Genomic DNA, 19,907 nt, shown 5'->3' with positions numbered 1-19,907 from the left:
CTGAGGTCTTTGTTCTTGAGGAGTCCACAGTCTAGTGGGTGATGACCAAGAAGCTAACAATAGAAATTTAAGAATAATACACATTTATGAATGAATAGCATTGATGTCAGTGAGTCTTTTGACCTATCTGCCACTGTAGAGAAGTAGGAGGAGAAAATTTGCTTTATTGTGATGCCTATTAACAAGGGGACAGAGAGAGGCTCAGTGAACATTCATGGCCTCAAAGTTCATTACCATTGAAGGTTACTCTGACTTAATTCTTTGGACACAAGCACAGTGTTGGGGGGCAAGAGAGTGAGTAGGATGTGCTCCTCTCATTACAGTGTGCTTCTCAACTTGTTTCACAGTTTAGGAGGTTGTTGGGAATATGCTAAAAAAAAAAAAAAAGAAACACGTTATTATGTGAAATCAGCTACATAAATGGTGAAACCCAAGTCACAGTTCAGTTGATTGATTCACAGTGTGAACTACAAAATGTATTACATTTAACAAATAGGTACATTATACATGTAATTTAATACATATGATTGTATTAGTAAATGCTGTATTTAGTGAATATTGACTCGTTCAATTCTCATAACTCCAACAGGTAGATTCTATTATTGTTAACATTTGAAGAAACTAAGGCACAAAGCGATGCAAAATAATGTGCCCAGGGCCACGGAGCTAGTAAGTGGGGGAGGTGCACCCAGGAAGCCTGCATGAATGGCCTGTGATTTGGCACCGTAAGTCAGAGGCACCTGCCTAGGACTTGTATTTAGAAGAGAGAAAGGGGCCGGATGCGGTGGCTCACGCCTGTAATCCCAGCACTTCAAGAGGATGAGGCAGGCAGATCACCTGAGGTCAGGAGTTTGAGACCAGCCTGGCCAACATAGTGAAACCCCGTCTCTACTAAAAATACAAAAATTATCTGAGCATGGTGGTTCATGCCTATAATCCCAGCTACTCAGGTGGCTGAGGCAGGAGAATCACTTGAACTTGGGAGGCAGAGGTTGCAGTGAGCCAAGATCATGCCACTGCACTCCAGCCTGGGTGACAGTGAGCCTCTGTCTCAAAAAGAAAAAAAAAAAAAAAAAAGAAGAAGAGAGAAAGGAAGCGGACCCAAACAGAGTCCTTTTTTTTTTTTTTTTGCCAGGGTCAGTGGTGGGTGCTGTGTGGTCCATGCCCTTTGGTGGTGGCAGTGGGGCTGTCTTCACTAGAGCCCTCCTGCGGAGTGACTTGACCCCTGTTCCTGTCTGCAGATCTTCCAAGACCCTCTGGAAATTCTGTGAGTCATCTGATATCCTTTAAATCAAACAGATTGGATGCTTACGTCTGCAACGAAGAACCCAACTAATACAGGGGGGTATGATAGTTAGAATTTAAAGCTCTTATTTGCCTCCTCAAGAAAGCCATAATAATAGCCCTCAGCATCTATTGAGTGCCTACAATATGCCAGGAACTGTGCTAGGATATATATAGATATACACCGAAAATAAGCAGAAGAACATCGTATTCTTCTTTCCATACCTCCTGTTGTGTTGCCTATATTATTTTTACTCTATCAGGGTTTTATAACATATTCTATTTCCAAATCTTAATGCATTCAGTTTTTAGCATTAATTCTATATCTAAACACATCCAATACTTATCCCTCATAGCTTTTTCATTCCCAAATTTTGCGTTTTGATTCCTGTCTTAGTTGGCAGATGTCCCCATGGAGTGCTTTTCCTTGCATGCCAGGTTCCCTCAAATCATTTCTATTGGACGAAATCTGCCTATTGCTTTCATGATTAAATTAATAACCTTATAGATGTTGACTCATTGTCTTCTGGCTTTGCATGCTGCTGTGAAGAAGTCTGATTCTGCCCTTTCAAAGGGCAGAGTTTTTTGAGACAGAGTTTTGCTGTTGTTGCCCAGGCTGGAATGCAGTAGCATGATTTTGGCTCACTGCAACCTCCGTCTCCCAGATTCAAGTGATTCTCCTGCCTCAGCCTAACGAGTAGCTGCAATTACAGGCGCCTGCCACTATACCTGGCTAACTTTTTGTATTTTTGCAGAGACAGGGTTTCACCATGTTGGCCAGGCTGGTATCGAACTCCTGAACTCAGGTGATCCACCTGCCTCAGCCTCCCAAAGTGCTGGGATTACAGGTGTGAGCTACCGTGCCCGGCCAGGACTTCCTTTTAATGCCTGGTTTTAAACTGTCCTGGTTTTAAAAGTAGCCAACAAAAGCAACAACTAAGATCTGAGAATTCCATGGCCTTGCCAAGGTCCTATCCTAGTAAATAGCTCATTTGAGCCCAGGATTTGCATCTAGATCTGTCTGTGAAGCCTGCTTTCTTCTATTCCACCATATGAGGATGTTTCTGTCCTGCTGGGGAAAATACAACCAGGGATATTAGGAAGCTTTGGATAAAGTCATTCAGCCTCACTGGGCCTGAAAATCCTCTTTTGTAACATGGCAGACCTGGACCACATTAGTGGCTCATAGATTTAAAGGCTTAGAAAAATTAGTGACATGTCAAAAAAAAAAAAAAAAAAAAAAAAACTGATTGTGGAGGGGACTGACATGGAGCTGCTGACTAAGTGTAGGTACAGAAAACTACCATCTTCTATCACCATTATAAGGAACATTTTTATTACCAAAAAAGTAGAAAGGATATTATCTCATATCAATGAGGTAGCATTTAAATTGAGTAAATATTGCTTTTAGAAAATCTCCCTACTTATTTTATGCATTTGACCTCTGCCCAGTGATAACGTCTTCCTGAATCAGCATCTGTCTCTCTCTCTATGAGCAGGATTTTTAAAGCCTTGGCCCACATGACCTCTCTAAAACGTTGTCCAGGTCTCACATTCTGATACTTTGAGTAAAGGGAAAGCTGCTCCTATTTTGCAGGCTAAGATGGCTATAATCTGTCCCTTGATCTTTATAAAGGAATTAGCCTCAGTGCAAGATATGAAGCAACCAGAAAGGAAATGAGGGACAAGGGACTCCACATGGGGAGTGGTGGGTACGGACAGTCAGGAAACTTGGACCTTGCTCCTGGTAACTTAATTATCACCAGGCTAAATATAGATTGAGTTCTACATGGATTATCAAATTATGACGTACTGTCCAATACAGCTTTTGTCTTTTTTTTTTTTTCTTAAGACAGGTACTGACTCTGTTGCCCAGGCTAGAGCGCAGTGGCATGATCTTGGCTCACTGCACCGTCCGCCTCCTGGGCTCAAGCGATTCTCCCACCTCAGCCTCCTGAGTAGCTGGAACTACAGGCGCACACCACCATGCCTGACTAACTTTTGTATTTTTTGTAGAGACAAGGTTTTGCCATGTTGGCCAGGCTGGTCTCGAACTCCTGGGCTCAAGCAATCCTCCCACCTGGGCCTCCCAAACTGCTGGGATTATAGGTGTGAGCCACCATGCCCAGCTGCTCTTATCTTATTGATGATAATAGTATCACAGTGATAATGCCTTACTTGTGCAACTGCGAAGTAAGCAGGAGGGAAGGGCAGAGGAATTAATATTTTAATTTTTTCTGTTATATAACAAGACAGCTACTTCAAGTGTGCCTGCCACAGAGCCTAATACACAGTTCCTCACACCTGCTTCCTTTCAGGCCTAGAGCCTTAGATGCACCCATCATTTAGACACAATTTAGAGACATCCTATCATTCAATCCCTCAGCATACATCTAAATTCTCTAGTTTTCATTGCTTCTATATTATACAGGAGGAAACGAATGCCGAGTGGTTAAGAAATTAATCAAGGTCTCACTGCAGTAGAGGGGAGTTTCAAATCTCGGTCCTTGTGGTTCAACAGCCCACTCACATCACAAAGCTTCACACAGCAGCTTTGACAAATATTAGACATACAATAAGTGCTTCTGATTTAAATTTTTAAAAACAAATTAAAACAACTTGAAGAATGTTAATGATAATCATAAATGTAGCTGGGCATGGTGGCTCATGCCTATAATCTCAACACTTTGGGAGGCCAAGGCAGGAGGATCGCTTGAGGCCAAGAGTTCAAGACCAGCCTGGGCAATATGGCAAGATCTTTTTTTTTTTTTTGAGACGGAGTCTCACGCTGTTGCCCAGGCTGGAGTGCAGTGGCGCGATCTCGGCTCACTGCAAGCTCCGCCTCCTGGGTTCACGCCATTCTCCTGCCTCAGCCTCCTGAGTAGCTAGGACTACAGGCGCCCGCCACCGCGCCCGGCTAATTTTTTGTATTTTTAGTAGAGACGGGGTTTCACTGTGGTCTCGATCTCCTGACCTTGTGATCCGCCCGCCTCGGCCTCCCAAAGTGCTGGGATTACAGGCTTGACTTATATCTATATATATTTTCTTAATTAGGTGGGTATGGTGGTGCATGCCTGTAGTCTAAGCTACTCAGGAGGCTGTGGTGGGATGGGAGAACTGCTTGAGCCCAGGAGTTTGAGGCTACAGCTAGCTATGATTGCACTACTGCACTTCATCCTGGGCAATATAATAAGACCCTGTCTCAAAAAAAAAAATCATCTGTCCCAAAAAAAAAAAAAAAAAAAAAGATAACATAAATGTCCCATGGCATTGAACTAGGAATCAAACAATCTGCATGAACTATAGTAACTAGGGTTACTTTTGGAGAGCTGTACTCATCAGCACTCCAGCTAAGTAATGCTGCAGTAACAAGTCAAGTGATGCCTAAGTCTCAGTACCTTAACATAACAACATTTCTCATACCAGTCCAACTCTGGTCAGCAAGCCACTATGTTCGTCTGAGGCAGTCAGTGTCCTAGGCCACCAACGGCTCCATCCCAGCACATAGTTCCATGATTGCTGAAGCTAGAGAAGTGAACATCACACACAGGCTCTTAAAGCATCTTCTCGGGGTCGGGCGCGGTGGATCACGCCTGTAATCCCAGCACTTTGGGAGGCCGAGGCAGGTGGATCACAAGGTCAGGAGTTCGAGACCAGCCTGGCCAATATGGTGAAACCTCGTCTCTACTAAAAAAAAAACAAAAAAATTAGCTGGGCTTGGTGGCGCATGCCTGTAATCCCAGCTACTCAGGAAGCTGAGGCAGGAGAATTGCTTGAATCTAGAAGGCAGAGGTTGCAGTAAGCCAAGATCATGCCATTGCACTCCAGCCTGGGCGACAGAGATGCCGTCTCAAAAAAATAAAATAAAATAAAAATAAATAAAAAGCATCTTCCCAGAAGTGACACATTTCACTCCCATCTACATTTCTTTGGTCAAAGCGATTCACGTGGCCACATTTCAAAGGGGTAGAAAAGTGCATCCTACCATGTGCCTGGAAGGAAGAAAGCTGGACATATTTGGTAAATAGCAGAAATCTCCTTCTCTACCTCCAGGCAATCAGTTCCTATAGTTTTATCTTTTCCAAAATGCAATGTAAATGGAAAAGCCTTTTGTGTCCTTTTTGTGTCCAGCTTTTTTCACTTAGCACACTGCTTTGAGACTTTTTGTGTCCAGCTTTTTTCACTTAACACATTGCTTTGAGACTTTTTGTGTCCAGCTTTTTTCACTTAGCACAATACTTTGAGATTCATCTATGTCGTTGCCTGTTGTAGTACTTTGTTCCTTTAAATTGCTGAGTGAGATTCTGTTGCACACTTCCACAATTCCCCAGGGAAAGGACTTTCTAGTGTGTTCTAAAGTCTTTCCTCCACAAATGTTTGCCTGGGCTTTGCTACAAGAGATCTTTGCTAAGTGCTCCTGTTCAGTGATATGTCATAGCTATATATTTTTCCACCATCAGCCAGTCATCGGCCTGCAGCTACTAGAGGAGCTAGAACTCCAGAATCTTTAATTGTCATGATTTATTTGTTTTGTTGGCTGATCAGTCTGCCCACTCACTCGTTCTTTATTTTAGTGAATGCCAACTGAGTGCCAGGCACTGAGCAGATAGTATTTAATAAGGATAGGATTGGTTCCTATCCCCACAGGATTTATGATTTTGAGCTCATTAATCCCTTCATGACATAGGAAACAGGTTGGAGAAGGAGTAAAGGGGAGATGATGAGAACACTTTGACTACAAGTCCAAGGTCTTTAGGGGCAGTTACTAGCATATCAGTATGGAGAGGACATTCAATTCTGCAACTGTCTTTCCTCTACTTTGTTGTTGTTATTGTTTTGTTGGCGGTGGTGGTGTCTTACTCTGTCACCCAAGCTGGAGTACAGTGGCTTGATCCTAACTCACTGCAGCCTTGAACTCCTGGGCTCAAGTGATCCTCCAGCCTCAGACTCCTGAGTACTGAGACTACAGGCATGAGCCACCATGGCTGGTCAATTAAAAAAAAAAAAAATTGTAGAGACAGGGTCTTGCTTTGTTGTCCAGGCTGGTGTCTTGAACTCTGGGCTTCAAGCGATTCTCCCACTTCGGCTTCCCAAAGTGTCATCTTTTCTTCTTTTGGTAACAGGAGGGCCCTATTGAAGAGAACCAATGTGCTATTTCTTCATAGTTTTCAATTCCTAGGGCTGGATTGTGGTAGCCACTTGGCACAATGAGCAGGAACTACAGGTCAGAAAGATAAAAAGATCCCAGGAGTAACGATATTTATGTTGATTTGTATTGAAATCATAGGAGATACTCATCGTGTTTTCCTATGAATTCTCCCCTTTAACCCTCATGGTAACTCTGTGAGGCAAAGATTATTATCCCCACTTTACTGATCAGGACACTGAGGGTCAAAGAACTGGGCAGCCTCTTAGGCCTGATGTCATGATCTGGGAAAACAGCCACAAAATGGCTGGAGAGTGTCTTGTACCAGTTGATGGTGCTGCAAGTATGCATGGGGTCAATACACATCAACATAAATACCTTTATGCCTGGCATCTTTTTATCTTTCTGACCTGAAATTCCTGCTCACTGTGCCAAGTGGCTACCACAATCCAGCCCTAGGAACTGAAAGCTGCCACAGCCGTTCAATATCCAGTATGGGAGAGGACTCTGACCTGTGTGATCTACGCATTGTGCCCCTTACCTTTGACTTCCCAAGCAACCGGAAAATGGCTCATTGCGCATTGCTGAGGTTTAGCCCAACAGTCTAAAACCACTTTTTGGCTCTTTATTTGCTGGCAATCAAAGCCTGAGGTGGAGGTTCTGTGTTGCCAGGTCAGTGGCACAAGCAGGATAAGCACTCAGGCCAGCTTATCGTGCACAGCAGAAGTTCCTTCCATTTTAGGTTCACAACAATTACCAGGGTGCAGCATTATTCACAATAGCCAAAATATGGAAACAACATAAGTACCTATCAACCGATGAATGGATAAAGAAACTGTGGCGTATATTACCACATGTGGAATATTATTTAGTATTAAAAACAGAGATCCTGCCATTTGCAACAATGTGGGCAACAAGGAACCTGGAGGACATTATCAAGTGAAGTCAGCCAGGCTCAGAAAGACAAACACTGAATGATCTCACTTCCACGTGGAATCTAGAAACAAGGTGAACTCATAGAAACAGAGAGTGGAACGGTGGGAGAGTACAGAAATGGGAAGAAATAGATCAAAGGGTACATACGTGCAGTTATGTAAGATGAATCAGCCTCGAGATCTAATGTATGGTCTGAGTACCACAGTTAGTAATACTGTGTTGTATACTGAAAATTTGCTAAGAGAATAGATTTCGGGTGCTCTTAACACACATACACACACACACACATACACACACACACGAGGATATAATAATTTGCTTGACTATAATAGCCATTTCACTGTGTATATTAAAACACCATGATGTATACCTTAAATATATACAATTAAAAAAATAAAATACAAAAAAAAACTAGTATGAGAGGAGAGAAAGTCTGAAAATGATGTGATGTTTATAAGTCTGCCTAAGCTGAGCGGCAGCAAGAAAGGGGTCAGTCCTGGGTTCCTGCTCAGACCTCCGCTGGGATTGTGAGCTGTGGGGCTTGGAGAGCTGAGTGGGTGGGGCTGGCTCAGGAGAGGAGAGCACTACTGGCCACCTCCATTCATTTGGAAAGCCGTAGCCCTGATCCAACCTGCCAAAAGGTCACCTTCATGCCCCAAACTGCCATTATTGGCCTCCCCCAGTGCCAAGGTTTTTGCCATAAAGCATATGAGAGGCTCATCATCCCCGACCTGCAAGGTATCCAAGGAAGCAATTAATTCATGAATGTGTATCTAGACAGGCACCCACATCCCTCGGCCACCATGAGTGTAAGGTCCATGGCCCACTATCTTAAAGTTCTGCAGATTCTCCCCACCAGAGCACACAAAGGCTTACTTTCCCCTCGCTCCTCCAACCCATGAAGAGTTGGCATGGAAGGCGTAGTGGGAGACATTGAGGAGGAAATTGTAAGTTTCTGAATTGGTCACTTATGCTCTCCAATTCACATAAATAAAAGCAGATGTGATATCTAAGTTTGGCTTTCTGCCATTTAGGTCTGTTTGTCCATCCCTCCCTCCCTCCATCCATCCATCCATCTATCCATCCATCACCAAAAGTGTACTTCCCCCGTGCTGGGCACTGAGAATATAGAAATGACTCAGCCTCCACATTTGCCATGTGGAAGTTCACTGTACAACTGTTCCATTGTTTAAGTGATGCCCTCCTGTAAAGTAACTGTTGCATTCTAGTCTGGTTTTCTTGTTTGTAAGAGGAAAACACACAATGAAAATGATATTAATTTTATTGCATCATTTTGCTGACTAGAACGCCAGACTTATAGTGGATATAAGTATAAAAATAACCAAATTCTTACAAATAATACTTTGCTGCTACAGTACTGAATAATTAGTGGAGGTTGCAATTATAATACAACTTTAAATAACATTCTCATAATAGGTTTAACACAATCAATCAGGGGCTAAGGTTTAAAGGTTTACAAAGAGAAATCCAGGACAACATGAAAACTCCAAAAGTTCATATTCCAGCTACATGCTTCATTTAACCATCAATCCACCAACACAAACATTAACAAAACTCAGAGCAACTCATGATAAAATAGTCATTCTGTTTTTAGGACAGGCCAAGGTTAATAAAGAAAGGTAAATGAGTCGGATTAGTTTCCCAGGCAGAACTGATTCCATCCCATCCCTGGCCTATCCCATCCTCCCTACCCAAAAAATCTGTAATGAAGTATGGTTAAGTGCAATTTAAAAATCAGAATATGCAAATTCTTCAAAATGTCCTCTTTGAAAATGCCCAGGTGACAGACCCAGTCTCAGACCTGTCTCTTTTTAGACCTAAATGGTCCCCTTTGGTTTCACAGGGTCCAGATATGATGGAGTGTAACGCTACTGAGGATACTTTACTACAACAATTAATTGGCATTTAATACTTTCATGTTCCTACTATTTTAGCCAGTTCTCTTCCTTGGAGATTTAAGAAAAAGAAAAAAGAAAACATACCCAAAGGCAAACTCTACAAAACCAGTATCTCTGTTTCCAAAAACACACATGAGAACCTCAGAATGACACTTTGTTAAGGGAGGAAATGAAATGTCCCTTCTCATCCACACAAAAGCTTTCAGATAGGAAAAAAAAAGATGATACTAGGGGTAATTTCAAGTAAAATACAAAATATTGAAATACTGAACTTTGCGTTCTTCCTCTTTCCAAAGAAGTGCTGTAGTCTCAAAATTGGTGTATTTTAGAACTATGGGTCAAAACCCTAGTTTTGGGTGTGTTAGGCTAAACTTAGCCAAGGGCAACTGGACTGGACAGCTCCTCTTCTTCAGGCAGAGTTAAATCAGCTTACAGGACACCCGGGCACTTCACCAGGGGGCAACACAGTTTCACACAGGCATCAAAAAGCCATGCGAGGTGGGTGACCCAAAGGTGCCCGCTCTGGGAACTTTCACATCTGAATAGGTGTCATCCTTCAACAGCATATTCTTGGCTAGCCATCCAGCCTAGGAGTCCAAAGATGCTGCCTTCTGCCTTGGGCCCACTTTAAGAGTTACCTCTTTAAGAACTCAATCCTCACATCTTGAAGTTTTTGACCTCAGATGCCATCAGCCAGCTTGACTGAACCACCTATCAGCAATTTTGGCTCTAAATGACTTAGCTGCTTCTGAAAATATACTTCCCCTCAAAGGAGGAAGATGTGTCAGCGTTTAAGACATTCCACTGAATATGTTCCCAATTCTGAAAACAGTTCACAAAAATATGCTTCCAGTAGGTGGGAGCCATGGCCTTACCATGGGAACACGGCAAGCAGCTCTCAGATGGATGTGTATGTCTGACTGCGCTTGTCAGAAACCCAGGTCCTCGCCTTACACTTCCTATACCAAAGCCACGTGCCGGTGTGCTTCTTGCTGAGCACAAGCCAGCCACTATTTTCTTAATGACAAGTGTCTAAGAAAGATATGTAAAAGCCAATCTGAAAGCACATTTTCAAAAGGGTATTCAGCTTTTTTTTTTTTTGAATTTCATATCATTAGTTTGGTTACTCCTTAAAAATAATATTAAGGTTCCTTAAAAGAAACTTATTTTAAAAGCCCTTTCTCCCTTGCCCTCTTTGATATTTAAGGTACACAGGATGGTGACGGGTGTGCCAGGACAGTGAGGCAGGGGCTACAGTGGGCAGAGCAGCTGGGGGAGTCAGGCAGACAAGGATTTCAGTCCTGCTTCTACAAGGCAAGCTATGTATCCTCTCTGAAGGTTTCTGTATCTGAGAAATGGGCACTTCCATGCCCACCTCTCGAGGATGCTGTGAGGAGCCTTGCCCAGAGCCTGGTCATGGTAGGAGCATGTCAGTTCATCTGCCTAAAGACACAGACTCCAGGGCCTTGGGCTGGCTCAAGGGGCAGAGGAAAAGACAATGCAATAAGACCCTCTGGAGCTTAAACCAAACCACTGATGCCAGGGAGCCAGCCAGCCACCCTTCCCTACTGCAGTGTGTGATAGGACACACAGATGCCCTGCGCCCAGCTCTGCTCTACAGAGGTTTAAGCATCATTTGAGCAGTTACACATCACTTGCCCCGTCCTCTCACCTTCCCCCAGCTGTGGGATATTGCTGCAGGATTGTGGCATCTGTGCACGTGAATCACACACCCCAGCTGCAGGGGCTGACATGGAGCAGTGTCTGGGCGGAGAGCCTTGGTGTGCCAAGTGTGCATCCAGGCCTCTTCTGCTACCGGCTGTTTCCCCTCGGCCTAGGCAGGACCCTTCTGCAGCTAGGAACCCCATGCAGGAGTGCAGCTGGCCCTCCCTTCCTCACAGGCTCACAGCCATGCTTTATTCATGTCCCCTTAGAGCCTCATGCTCTGGAGGTGCCTTCCCCGCCCCACACGCCTCCTGGAAACTGTGGAGACGGTGTGAACTCAACCTTGTGGGTGCCTCCTTTTTTTCTCAGTTAAAACAACAACAAAATAAATAATCCACTCCATACGGAAGAAACCCATGAAGAAGCAGCATTCTTGGAACTCACAGGACACCGTTTTCTGGAGGTTGGGATTCTTCCCAAGAATGCTTTTGGGACAGAACACTTCATTTTGTGGAGCTGAAGGTTTCTGGCTCCGATAGAGGAGATGATTTGTCAGCTGTGATGTCAGCTGAAGGCAGCAGGAGTGTGTGCCTGGGAATAGCCTCCCTGCAAGGCTCTTCCCACAGCTGCGGGTCCTGGGGATGAGCAGGCGTGCTGTGGAAGGAGCCAAGAAGCCAAGTCTGTGGGCTCAGGTGAGCTGCAGGAGCTCGGAGCTCTCCAGTTAGGTGCGAGGCCGTGAGCCACAAAGGGCCACTGGTTCTACAGAGAGACAGAGAGAGGCAAGGCCCAAGATTTCAAAAAGGCGATACTTTGAAATTTTAGGTTAGCCTCCACTGATAAAAGCAGTTCTCTTTTGATTTATCTCATGGATGAGTGCAATTTAACTACTAAAATGCACCTCCCCTAACTAGGGCTCTTGCTACAGCAGGGTGATGGTGAGTGGTGGAGACCACGGGACACAGGAGTTCACGCTTAAAACCATCAGGGCCAAGGATTATGTAAGAATAGGGATTATATTTAGAGGACTTTGAAGAAACAACCATGCCCGGGGCAGAACTGTCCCAGTGGCTGCACCATTTCCAGAAATGTGTGTGCTGTGGTGCTCCCCGCCTCAGGGTGGAGACAATTCTTTTACCTCTGTATCCCTTCACTTCATCCACAACCACGATGCCCCAAAGCAGGCCAACAGACAGTTCCACAGGTGGCAATTAAAGACACCGAGTACTGGATGTCTCCCTGGCAGGACCCACGTCACAGGCATAATAAATAAGACGAGTGGAACTTCCTTCCCGAAGGTCAACCCTCACTTCCTCGACCAACCGGAAGTCTTCAGTTCTCCCACACTGACTGGAAGCAGAACCACATTTCTGGAGGGTGCGACACAGCCATATAAAGAGGTACAAATGACTGGGTGAGAAAAAAAATAGTTATTTCTTCAGCCGAATAAACAGCTTTCAGTGGTTGAAAGTTTACATGGGGTTTGTGGACGAGATTCTGGGTACAAAGTGCTGCAGTAGCAGGTGAGCAAACTCACATGTGGCTCCATCTCGGCTCCCTGTTCTTCCTCAGGAATCCACGCAGCTTCCCAAAGCACTGTCGATGCAGGAAATCTAACCTGCCTATTCAGCCCGTCCCTCTAAACACATCCAGCTGCAGGGGCTCATTAAGCGACTTTCCCAGAGTGGTGAAACCTGCATTCAGTTTCACATTTCTCCTCCTTACGCAGCTGCCTCTGGCCTCCACGATGGTGGTCAGAGTCCCAGGTCCCAGGCTGGACCCTCATGGATGAAAAATGCCCCCCTGCCTGCAATCGGCCTGCAGAGCCTCCAGCTGAAACCAAATGTAATTTGTTTTGCCTTGATCCAGGCTTGTTTGAAAAAGTGAGATTTAACTGCAAAGAGATTAAAAAAAAAATCTTAAATAAATGTGTCACCTTGACTTAAAAAAAACACATTGCAATTGTGTGCTGTGCCTCACACATTTCCTCATTGTGGGGGTTGGCTTGGAAACTGTAGCATACGACAACCTAGAAACATATGAAAACACTGTCCGTTCAGCGGCGACGTCTTCAGACTTTAGTGGTACGCTCATCCTCATCCGTTGTTTAGCACACAGGCGCTGGGCAGGAAAATAATTAACAAGCCAGTATTTTGCTGCAAATGAATCACCAAATTGCTGCCTATGGAAGTGTCTCAGGAAAGGAAGCCTTCTTTCTGGAACAGTCTTGAAACAGATCCAAAAGGAAACCTCCCATCCAATTTACTAAAGTGCAAATGAAGGGAAAACCAGGTCCCTGCACTGATGTCTAGTGGTCTGAGCTGGCTAATAGTCGCCCTGGTGCCAGTGCCATGGTGCAGTCAGAGAGACTCTCTTGATACTGGCCCACATTCACGTTCACAGTAACAACAAAGGTGCCGAATGAGCAGCCTGTGGTTCCACATCCACCTGTCCCCTCCAATGTGGTCACGCCCCGCATGCCTGTCCCTCTTCCTGCTTGCCACTCAGCGTGGCTCCGACAAATCCTGTGCGCAGCCTCCTGGTGCGGTCCTCTGAGTCAGAGGTCCCAGGCGACTGGCTCAGAGCAACGAGTCCCTCTCTCTCCTGGACTTAAAAGTAGTCTCTTCTTCTGCTTTCATCACTGATGAAAGACGGGTTATACTGTCCGGGGAAAATGCAAGAATGCCGTGATCCTGGCAGTCCAGTGTAGGCCGGGTAGAGTCCGTTTCGTTCAAGTTCTGGATTCCTTACACTTGTGGGCTGGTGGCCAAAGAGAAAAGAAGAAAAGTCAATTTATCTTTCTTGGGTTTAAATTACAGTGTTAAATCCCAATGATTTTAGACCAATGTAGGAAAAGATCTGGGTTTATTCTGTATGATGTGGTTCTACTGATTATTTCTAATTTTTTTAAAGTGTCTTTCTCTCTGGAGCACAACCTGCTTTAAATCTTTCCTGTCCCTGCCACCATGCAGAAGGCGACTAATGCAACTGGAGGAAATGACCTTTGTAAAGTCCTACGACCACCTAGTTGCAGGTGGAGTTAGGACCCCAAACCAGGAGGCCAACAGCAATCCTCAAGTGACCAGTTTGATCTCAAAAAAAGGCTCTCTGGGAATAAGAGGGGCTACTTTGAGGAGGCCTTCATAGTAGCACCAAAGGTAAATTATTTCTTGGCAGAAATAAAATACTAGGTACTGTGTATCATAAATGAGTTGCAGGAAAGCCCAGTGTGGGAATCACCTGGACGACACCTGAGCCCACTGTGTGGAACAGCTTGTCTACCCAGGTGACAGTTTCATGCCCTAAGCTTAGGCTCTGCCTCTACAGACTGCTCAGCCAGCTCTTTTCTTTTTTCTCTTCTCTTCTCTTCCCCTTTCTTTTCTTTTTCTTTCTTTCTTTTTTTTACCTTTCCCTCTCTTTCTTTCTTTTCTTTTCTTTTTCTTTCTCTTTCTTTTTTTTTAGATGGATTCTCACTCTGTCGCCAGGCTGGAGTGCAGAGGCGCGATCTTGGCTCACTGCAACTTCTGCCTCCTGGGTTCGAGTGATTCTCCTGCCTCAGCCTCCCGAGTAGCTGGGCTACAGGCACACACTACCAAGCCCAGCTAATTTTTGCATTTTTAGTAGAGACGGGGTTTCACCGTGTTAGCCAGGATGGTCTCGATCTCTTGACCTCGTGATCCACCCGCCTCGGCCTCCCAAAGTGCTGGGATTACAGGCATGAGCCACTGTGCCCGGCCTTTTTTTTTTTCTCTTTGAGACAGGGTCTTGCTCTGTTGCCCAGCCTGGAGTGCGATGGCACAAACACTGTTCACTGTAGCCTTGACCTCCTGGGTTTAAGTGATCCTCCTGCCTTAGCTTCCTGAGTAGCTGGGACTACAGGGGTCCACCACCATACCTGGCTAATTAAAAAAAAAAAAAAATCTGTAGAGACAGGGGCTCACCATGTTGCCCAGGCTGGTCTTGAACTCCTGGGGTCAAGCAATCCCCACACCTTGGCCTCCCAAAGTGATTACAGGGATTACAGGCATGAGCCACTGTGCCTGGCCAGCCTGCTATTTTTGGAATAAAAATGGGGTTCATTTACATTCTTGACTATATTTATTTAAGGCAACTCTTTAATACCATGGAAACATGCAGTGAAGTTGGTTCCTATGATGCCACAGGCCTGTTTGTTGCTGGTTATTGTAACGTGTCGGGGCTGAGGGGTCCTGAGCAAAGGATGTCAGTGTGGGGACACACTGGGGTAAAATACCTGCTCAGTTATGGCTTCAGTTAGTAAAGGAAAAGGACTTTCCTGATGAACAGAGAAACAAAGCCCTATGCAGAAATATTAATGGGAATATTTTCGCTAGAGCTAAGTTTGTATCTCTTTATGTTTTTATCCTTATTTATAACTTTTTGTTCTTCCTTTAGGTTCAAAATTTTCACAAAGAGTCCACGGAAATAAACAGCTCCTTAGCATGAACAAACTTGTCCCTCCCATCCAAAGTCTGAATCCTCATGGTTAATTCCCACAGCAACCCAGAGGGACTACGGTTTCTGTAACAAGATTGTCTAACACCATTAACCTCAAACAGCTGCACACGACACGAGAAGTCACCTGATAACCATTTACTTTTCAGCTGAGATAAGCCTGTTAATGTTTGCTTTATGGTTGATACAGTGATATGAAATGAGCTGAACAGTTTACAGGAATATGACACAGGTTAAATTCAACGTGGAAGAGAAGCAGCAAGAGTTCAAGGTTGTCTCCTACCTTTCCAAATGATGCAGTCCAGGCTGGACATAGCAAACTATTAAAGGCCTACTGAGTATACAATATTCTAAACCTGAGAAGTGCTTGTTGAGGATGACATTGAATTGTTGTTCTCTTTATACCTTTTCCCCATCCCCTAGTTGGTTTTTCTGGTTGTTTATTTTATTATTATTATTATTATTATTTTGAGATAGGATCTCACTCTGTTGCCCAGGCTGGAGTGCAGTGGTGCAATTTCAGCTCACTGCAACCTCCACCTCCCCGACTCAAGCAATCCTCCCATCTTAGCTTCTCAAGTAGCTGGAACCACAGGCAAGCACCACCATGCCAGGCTTTTTGTAGAGATGAGTGTGGTTTCTGTAGAGACATGGTTTCACCATGTTGCCTAGACTGGTCTCAAACTCCTGGACTCACAAGATCCTCCCACCTTGGCCTCCCAAAGTGCAGGGATTACAAGTGTGAGCCACTGTACCCAGCCACCAATCCCCTAGTTTTAAATACTTAACCACACAAGGTAAGCATGGCAGACAGGAGATAAAAATGAAAGGGCCAAAGCCTAAATATCACCAAATTCTTGCTCTACCTTTCAGTTTCCATTCCTATAACTTAAAAGCAAGTTTAGTAACAAGAAGGTTACTGTTACAACCACATAAATATAATGTGCTTTATGGAAATATCCTTCATAGCAACACTGATAAGTACCATGCAAATAGACTGCAGGTAAACTGAATAGCAAATCAGAGGTACGTGCCACTACTCTTTAACCCTTAACTAACTGTAATGCTTTTACTACAACAAAACAGAATTATTTTACTTCTCAGAGGAACCAGGGGCCCTGGGGTCATCCTGACACAGGAATACACACCGAGTAGTACACATCCGTCATCTGGAGGAGGTTTTTGGTACTTCCATTCTCATGCATTTCAATAGCTTCTCGGCCCCATTCCTGTGAGCGAGGATTTTTGGGGTATTCAGCATATGGGGACATTTGGAAATCTCCACTTTTGAAGATGAGTTTGCTTATGTCGTTTTTATTCTTTCTGTGGGATACAAAAATATTTGTAAAGCTCAATTCTGTAAGGAAGTGATATCTGTGAAAGCACCAACTATGATTTTATAATGTAAATTCAACTGAAAGCTACCATTATATATTTCTTTGTAGCTGCCCGCTGAGTATTATTAGTATTGTTTTATTTGGTATTTGCCTACAACAAGTAAATATGCAGTTAGGTGCAAAAAAAGATGCAAAAAGTCTTCCAATCCCAAAGGACCAGATTATCAGGGGTAGGGGGACAAAAACAGTGGCAACAGAGCAGATCTAGACTCTTCTACAGGACAGAGATTACTGTGTCTTGGGGGTGGCCAGGAAAACAAGGGTCATAAATTCACAGAATGCTGGAGCCAGAGGGGCCCTTAGACTCATTCTAGTCCAGTGGATCCCGAGCTGCCCAAACATCAGAATTTACATGAAGAGTCTGGGTGTCCCCCAGATTGACTGAAGCAGGAGCTCTGGGGATAGGATACGGCAGCTCCAGCTCAGTAAAGAGACCTGACTTGTCCTCTTGGTCACCTTTTACTACTAGAAGGCTTGGAACTAGAATTCAAGCCTCCAACTCTCTGGGCAGTGCTCTTTCTACTACAAGAAGCAAATATTTCACAAGTCATAAAAACAGAACGGTTTGTTTATGAAAAAGTCCACCTATTTATATACCTGTACAATTCTCATTTCAGCAGGTTAGAGAAACGCTACTTGTGAGATTTCACTGATGGCAAATTGTTGGAATCTGTGTTCTTCACCTGTCTAACCGGCCCAGGACCAGAAGTTTTAAATTATATTTGTCACGGATAGGATAATCCGAAGTCTTTTCTTTCTACCTCATTAATCTAAAAATAAGTTTTCCAGGGAAGGCATAAAGTGACTCGGGGTCATAAAACCGAATGCCCAGCGTGTGGCTTAGGTGCTGGCTCTTTGTGGAAGTTGGGAACAGACCTGGCACTGCGTTGCTTCCTGGTGGGTGGGGTACCTGGGCTCAGACAGAGATATACTCATGCGCAACTATCTTCTCTTCTCAGGAGCCAGCAGGTACAGGCTCCTTCCCCAAATGGGTACACCATATAGTACAGAACACATAGCAGATATGAGGCTTCTGTTCCTTGAGTGCTCAGGTTATGTCCCTCTAGGTAACCATTACTAGTCTCATCCCCTGAAGTTTATCACTCATATGGTTTATCCTTGATGATTTGCTAGCAATTTGGAAAATGACGGGCAAAGGCTATACCACAAGGCCTGCATTCCTAGTTGGGTAGTTAGAGCACATTGCTCTCTGCTGCCTTTCTGGAGACAGAGGATATCTGAAAATGTCCTTTATGTCAGCGGTAGAAAAGATAACTAGCTATTTTGGGAGGTTCCCCTCATCTGTTACATCTAGATAATTCCTGCCATTATTATCATCTAAGTCAGAGGTAATAATTTTCCCCTATCTGAATAGATCATCATGGAGAAGGGGAATCAATTTCCTCCTCTCCCTTCCTTTTCCAATAGTAACCCAATCTCAATGGCTTCCAGGAAGCCCAAAGCATCCCACATTGCTGCTACAACCTCTCTACTGCAAAAATATTTCATCTTTCTTTGTCTGCTTCTCTTTCTCTCTGTATATAGCTTTACAGAGAAACCGTTCACATGTCATACAATTCACTCATTTAATGGTTTCTAGCATATTCAGACTTGTGCAACCATCATCACAATTTTAGAACAGTTTCATCACCCCAAGAAGAAACTCCATATCCCCTAGCCACCATCTTCCAATTCTCCCCTTTTTCCCACGACCCTGGCCCTAGACAACGATTAATCTACTTTCCAACTCTATTAGATTTGCCTATTTCAGATGAGTCATACAAATAGAATCACACAATAGGTGGTCTTTTGGGACTGGCTTGTTTCACTTAGCATATTTTCAAGGTTCACCCCTGTTATAGTATGTATCAGTACTTCATTCATTTTATGCTGGAATCATATTCCATTGTAGAAATACATCATATTTTGTTTATCTACTGACAAACATTGGTAGAGTTTTCACATTTTGGCTATTGTAAATAATGTTGCTGTGAACATTCATGTAAAGTTTTTGTGTGAGTACACCTTTTCACTTCTCTTGATATACCTAAGAGTGGAAGTGCTGGGTCAAATGGTAACTCTGTCTTTAACTTTCAGACTTTTTCAAAGCAGCTGCACCATTTTACATTGCCACCAGCAGTGTACAGGGGTTCTAATTTTTCCACATCCTCACCAGTGCTTGTTATTTTGGGTTTTTTCTTTTTTTTTTTTTTTTTTGAGATGGAGTCTGGCTCTGTAGCCCAGGCTGGAGTGCAGTGGCATGATCTCAGCTCATGGCAACTTCTGCCTCCCGGGTTCAAGCAATTCTCCTGCCTCAGCCTCCCGAGTAGCTGGAATTACGGGTGCCCGCCACTACGCCCGGCTAATTTTTTATATTTTTGGTACAGACAGGGGTTTCACCATGTTGGCCAGGCTGGTCTCGGACTCCTGACCTGAAGTGATCCACCCGCCTCAACCTCCCAAAGTGCTGAGATTACAGGCTGAGCCACTGTGCCCAGCTGCTATTTTCTGGGGTTTTGTTTGTTTTTAATAGCCATCTTAGTGGGTGTGAAGTGGTGTCTCACGGTGGTTTCGATTTGCATTTCCTAGGTGACTAATGATGTTGACCATCCTTTTGTGTGTGCTATGATCAGGATATGGTTTGTCCCCACCCAGTCTCATGCTGAAATTTAATCCCCAGTGTGGAGGTGCTGGGGGATGGGGCCTACAGGGAGGTGTTTGGGCCATGAGGGCAGATCTCTCATGAAAGGACTAATGCCTTTCCTGGGACAGCTGGTTGTTCAAAAGAGCCTGCTACCTCTCCCCCAGTCCCCCACCTCTCGCTTCCTTTCTCATCAGGTGGCTCCCTTCATCTTCCTTCAGGAGTGGAAGCAGCCTGAGGCCCTCACCAGATGCAGATGCCCAGTCTCAAACTTTCCAACCATCAGAATTGTGAGCCAAATTAACCTTTTTCTTGAGAAATTACCCAGTGATATGGTTTGGCTGTGTCCCCACCCAAATCTCAGCTTGAATTCCCACGTGTTGCGGGAGGGACCTGGTGGGAGGTGGCTGAATCACGGGGGAGGGTCTTTCCCATGCTGTTCTCATGAT

At 44.3% G+C, this 19,907-nt stretch overlaps 1 protein-coding gene across 5 annotated transcripts in view; it reads right to left on the bottom strand.

Annotated features, from left to right (window-relative positions):
• Nucleotides 1-8,630: 8,630 nt before the first annotated feature.
• Nucleotides 8,631-19,907, bottom strand: part of HEG1 (heart development protein with EGF like domains 1) — an 89,331-nt gene continuing 78,054 nt past the window's right edge. For 4 of the 5 annotated variants that reach the window (XM_002802678.4, XM_077993775.1, XM_077993776.1 and 1 more), the window contains 2 exons: nucleotides 16,569-16,743; nucleotides 8,631-13,707 (listed from right to left, as the gene is read on the bottom strand). In XM_002802678.4, coding sequence (XP_002802724.4) covers nucleotides 13,558-13,707; nucleotides 16,569-16,743 — 325 coding nt within the window. In that variant the 3' untranslated portion in view covers nucleotides 8,631-13,557. The remainder of the gene's footprint in view (nucleotides 13,708-16,568; nucleotides 16,744-19,907) is intronic. The other variant, XR_013414359.1, reaches the window with a different exon arrangement.

The sequence above is a fragment of the Macaca mulatta genome, chromosome 2, assembly GCF_049350105.2.
Source record: "Macaca mulatta isolate MMU2019108-1 chromosome 2, T2T-MMU8v2.0, whole genome shotgun sequence".
Classification (NCBI taxonomy): Eukaryota; Metazoa; Chordata; class Mammalia; order Primates; family Cercopithecidae; genus Macaca; species Macaca mulatta.
Note: the sequence above shows the minus strand (reverse complement) of the source record. Positions and strands in the feature narration are given on the sequence as shown.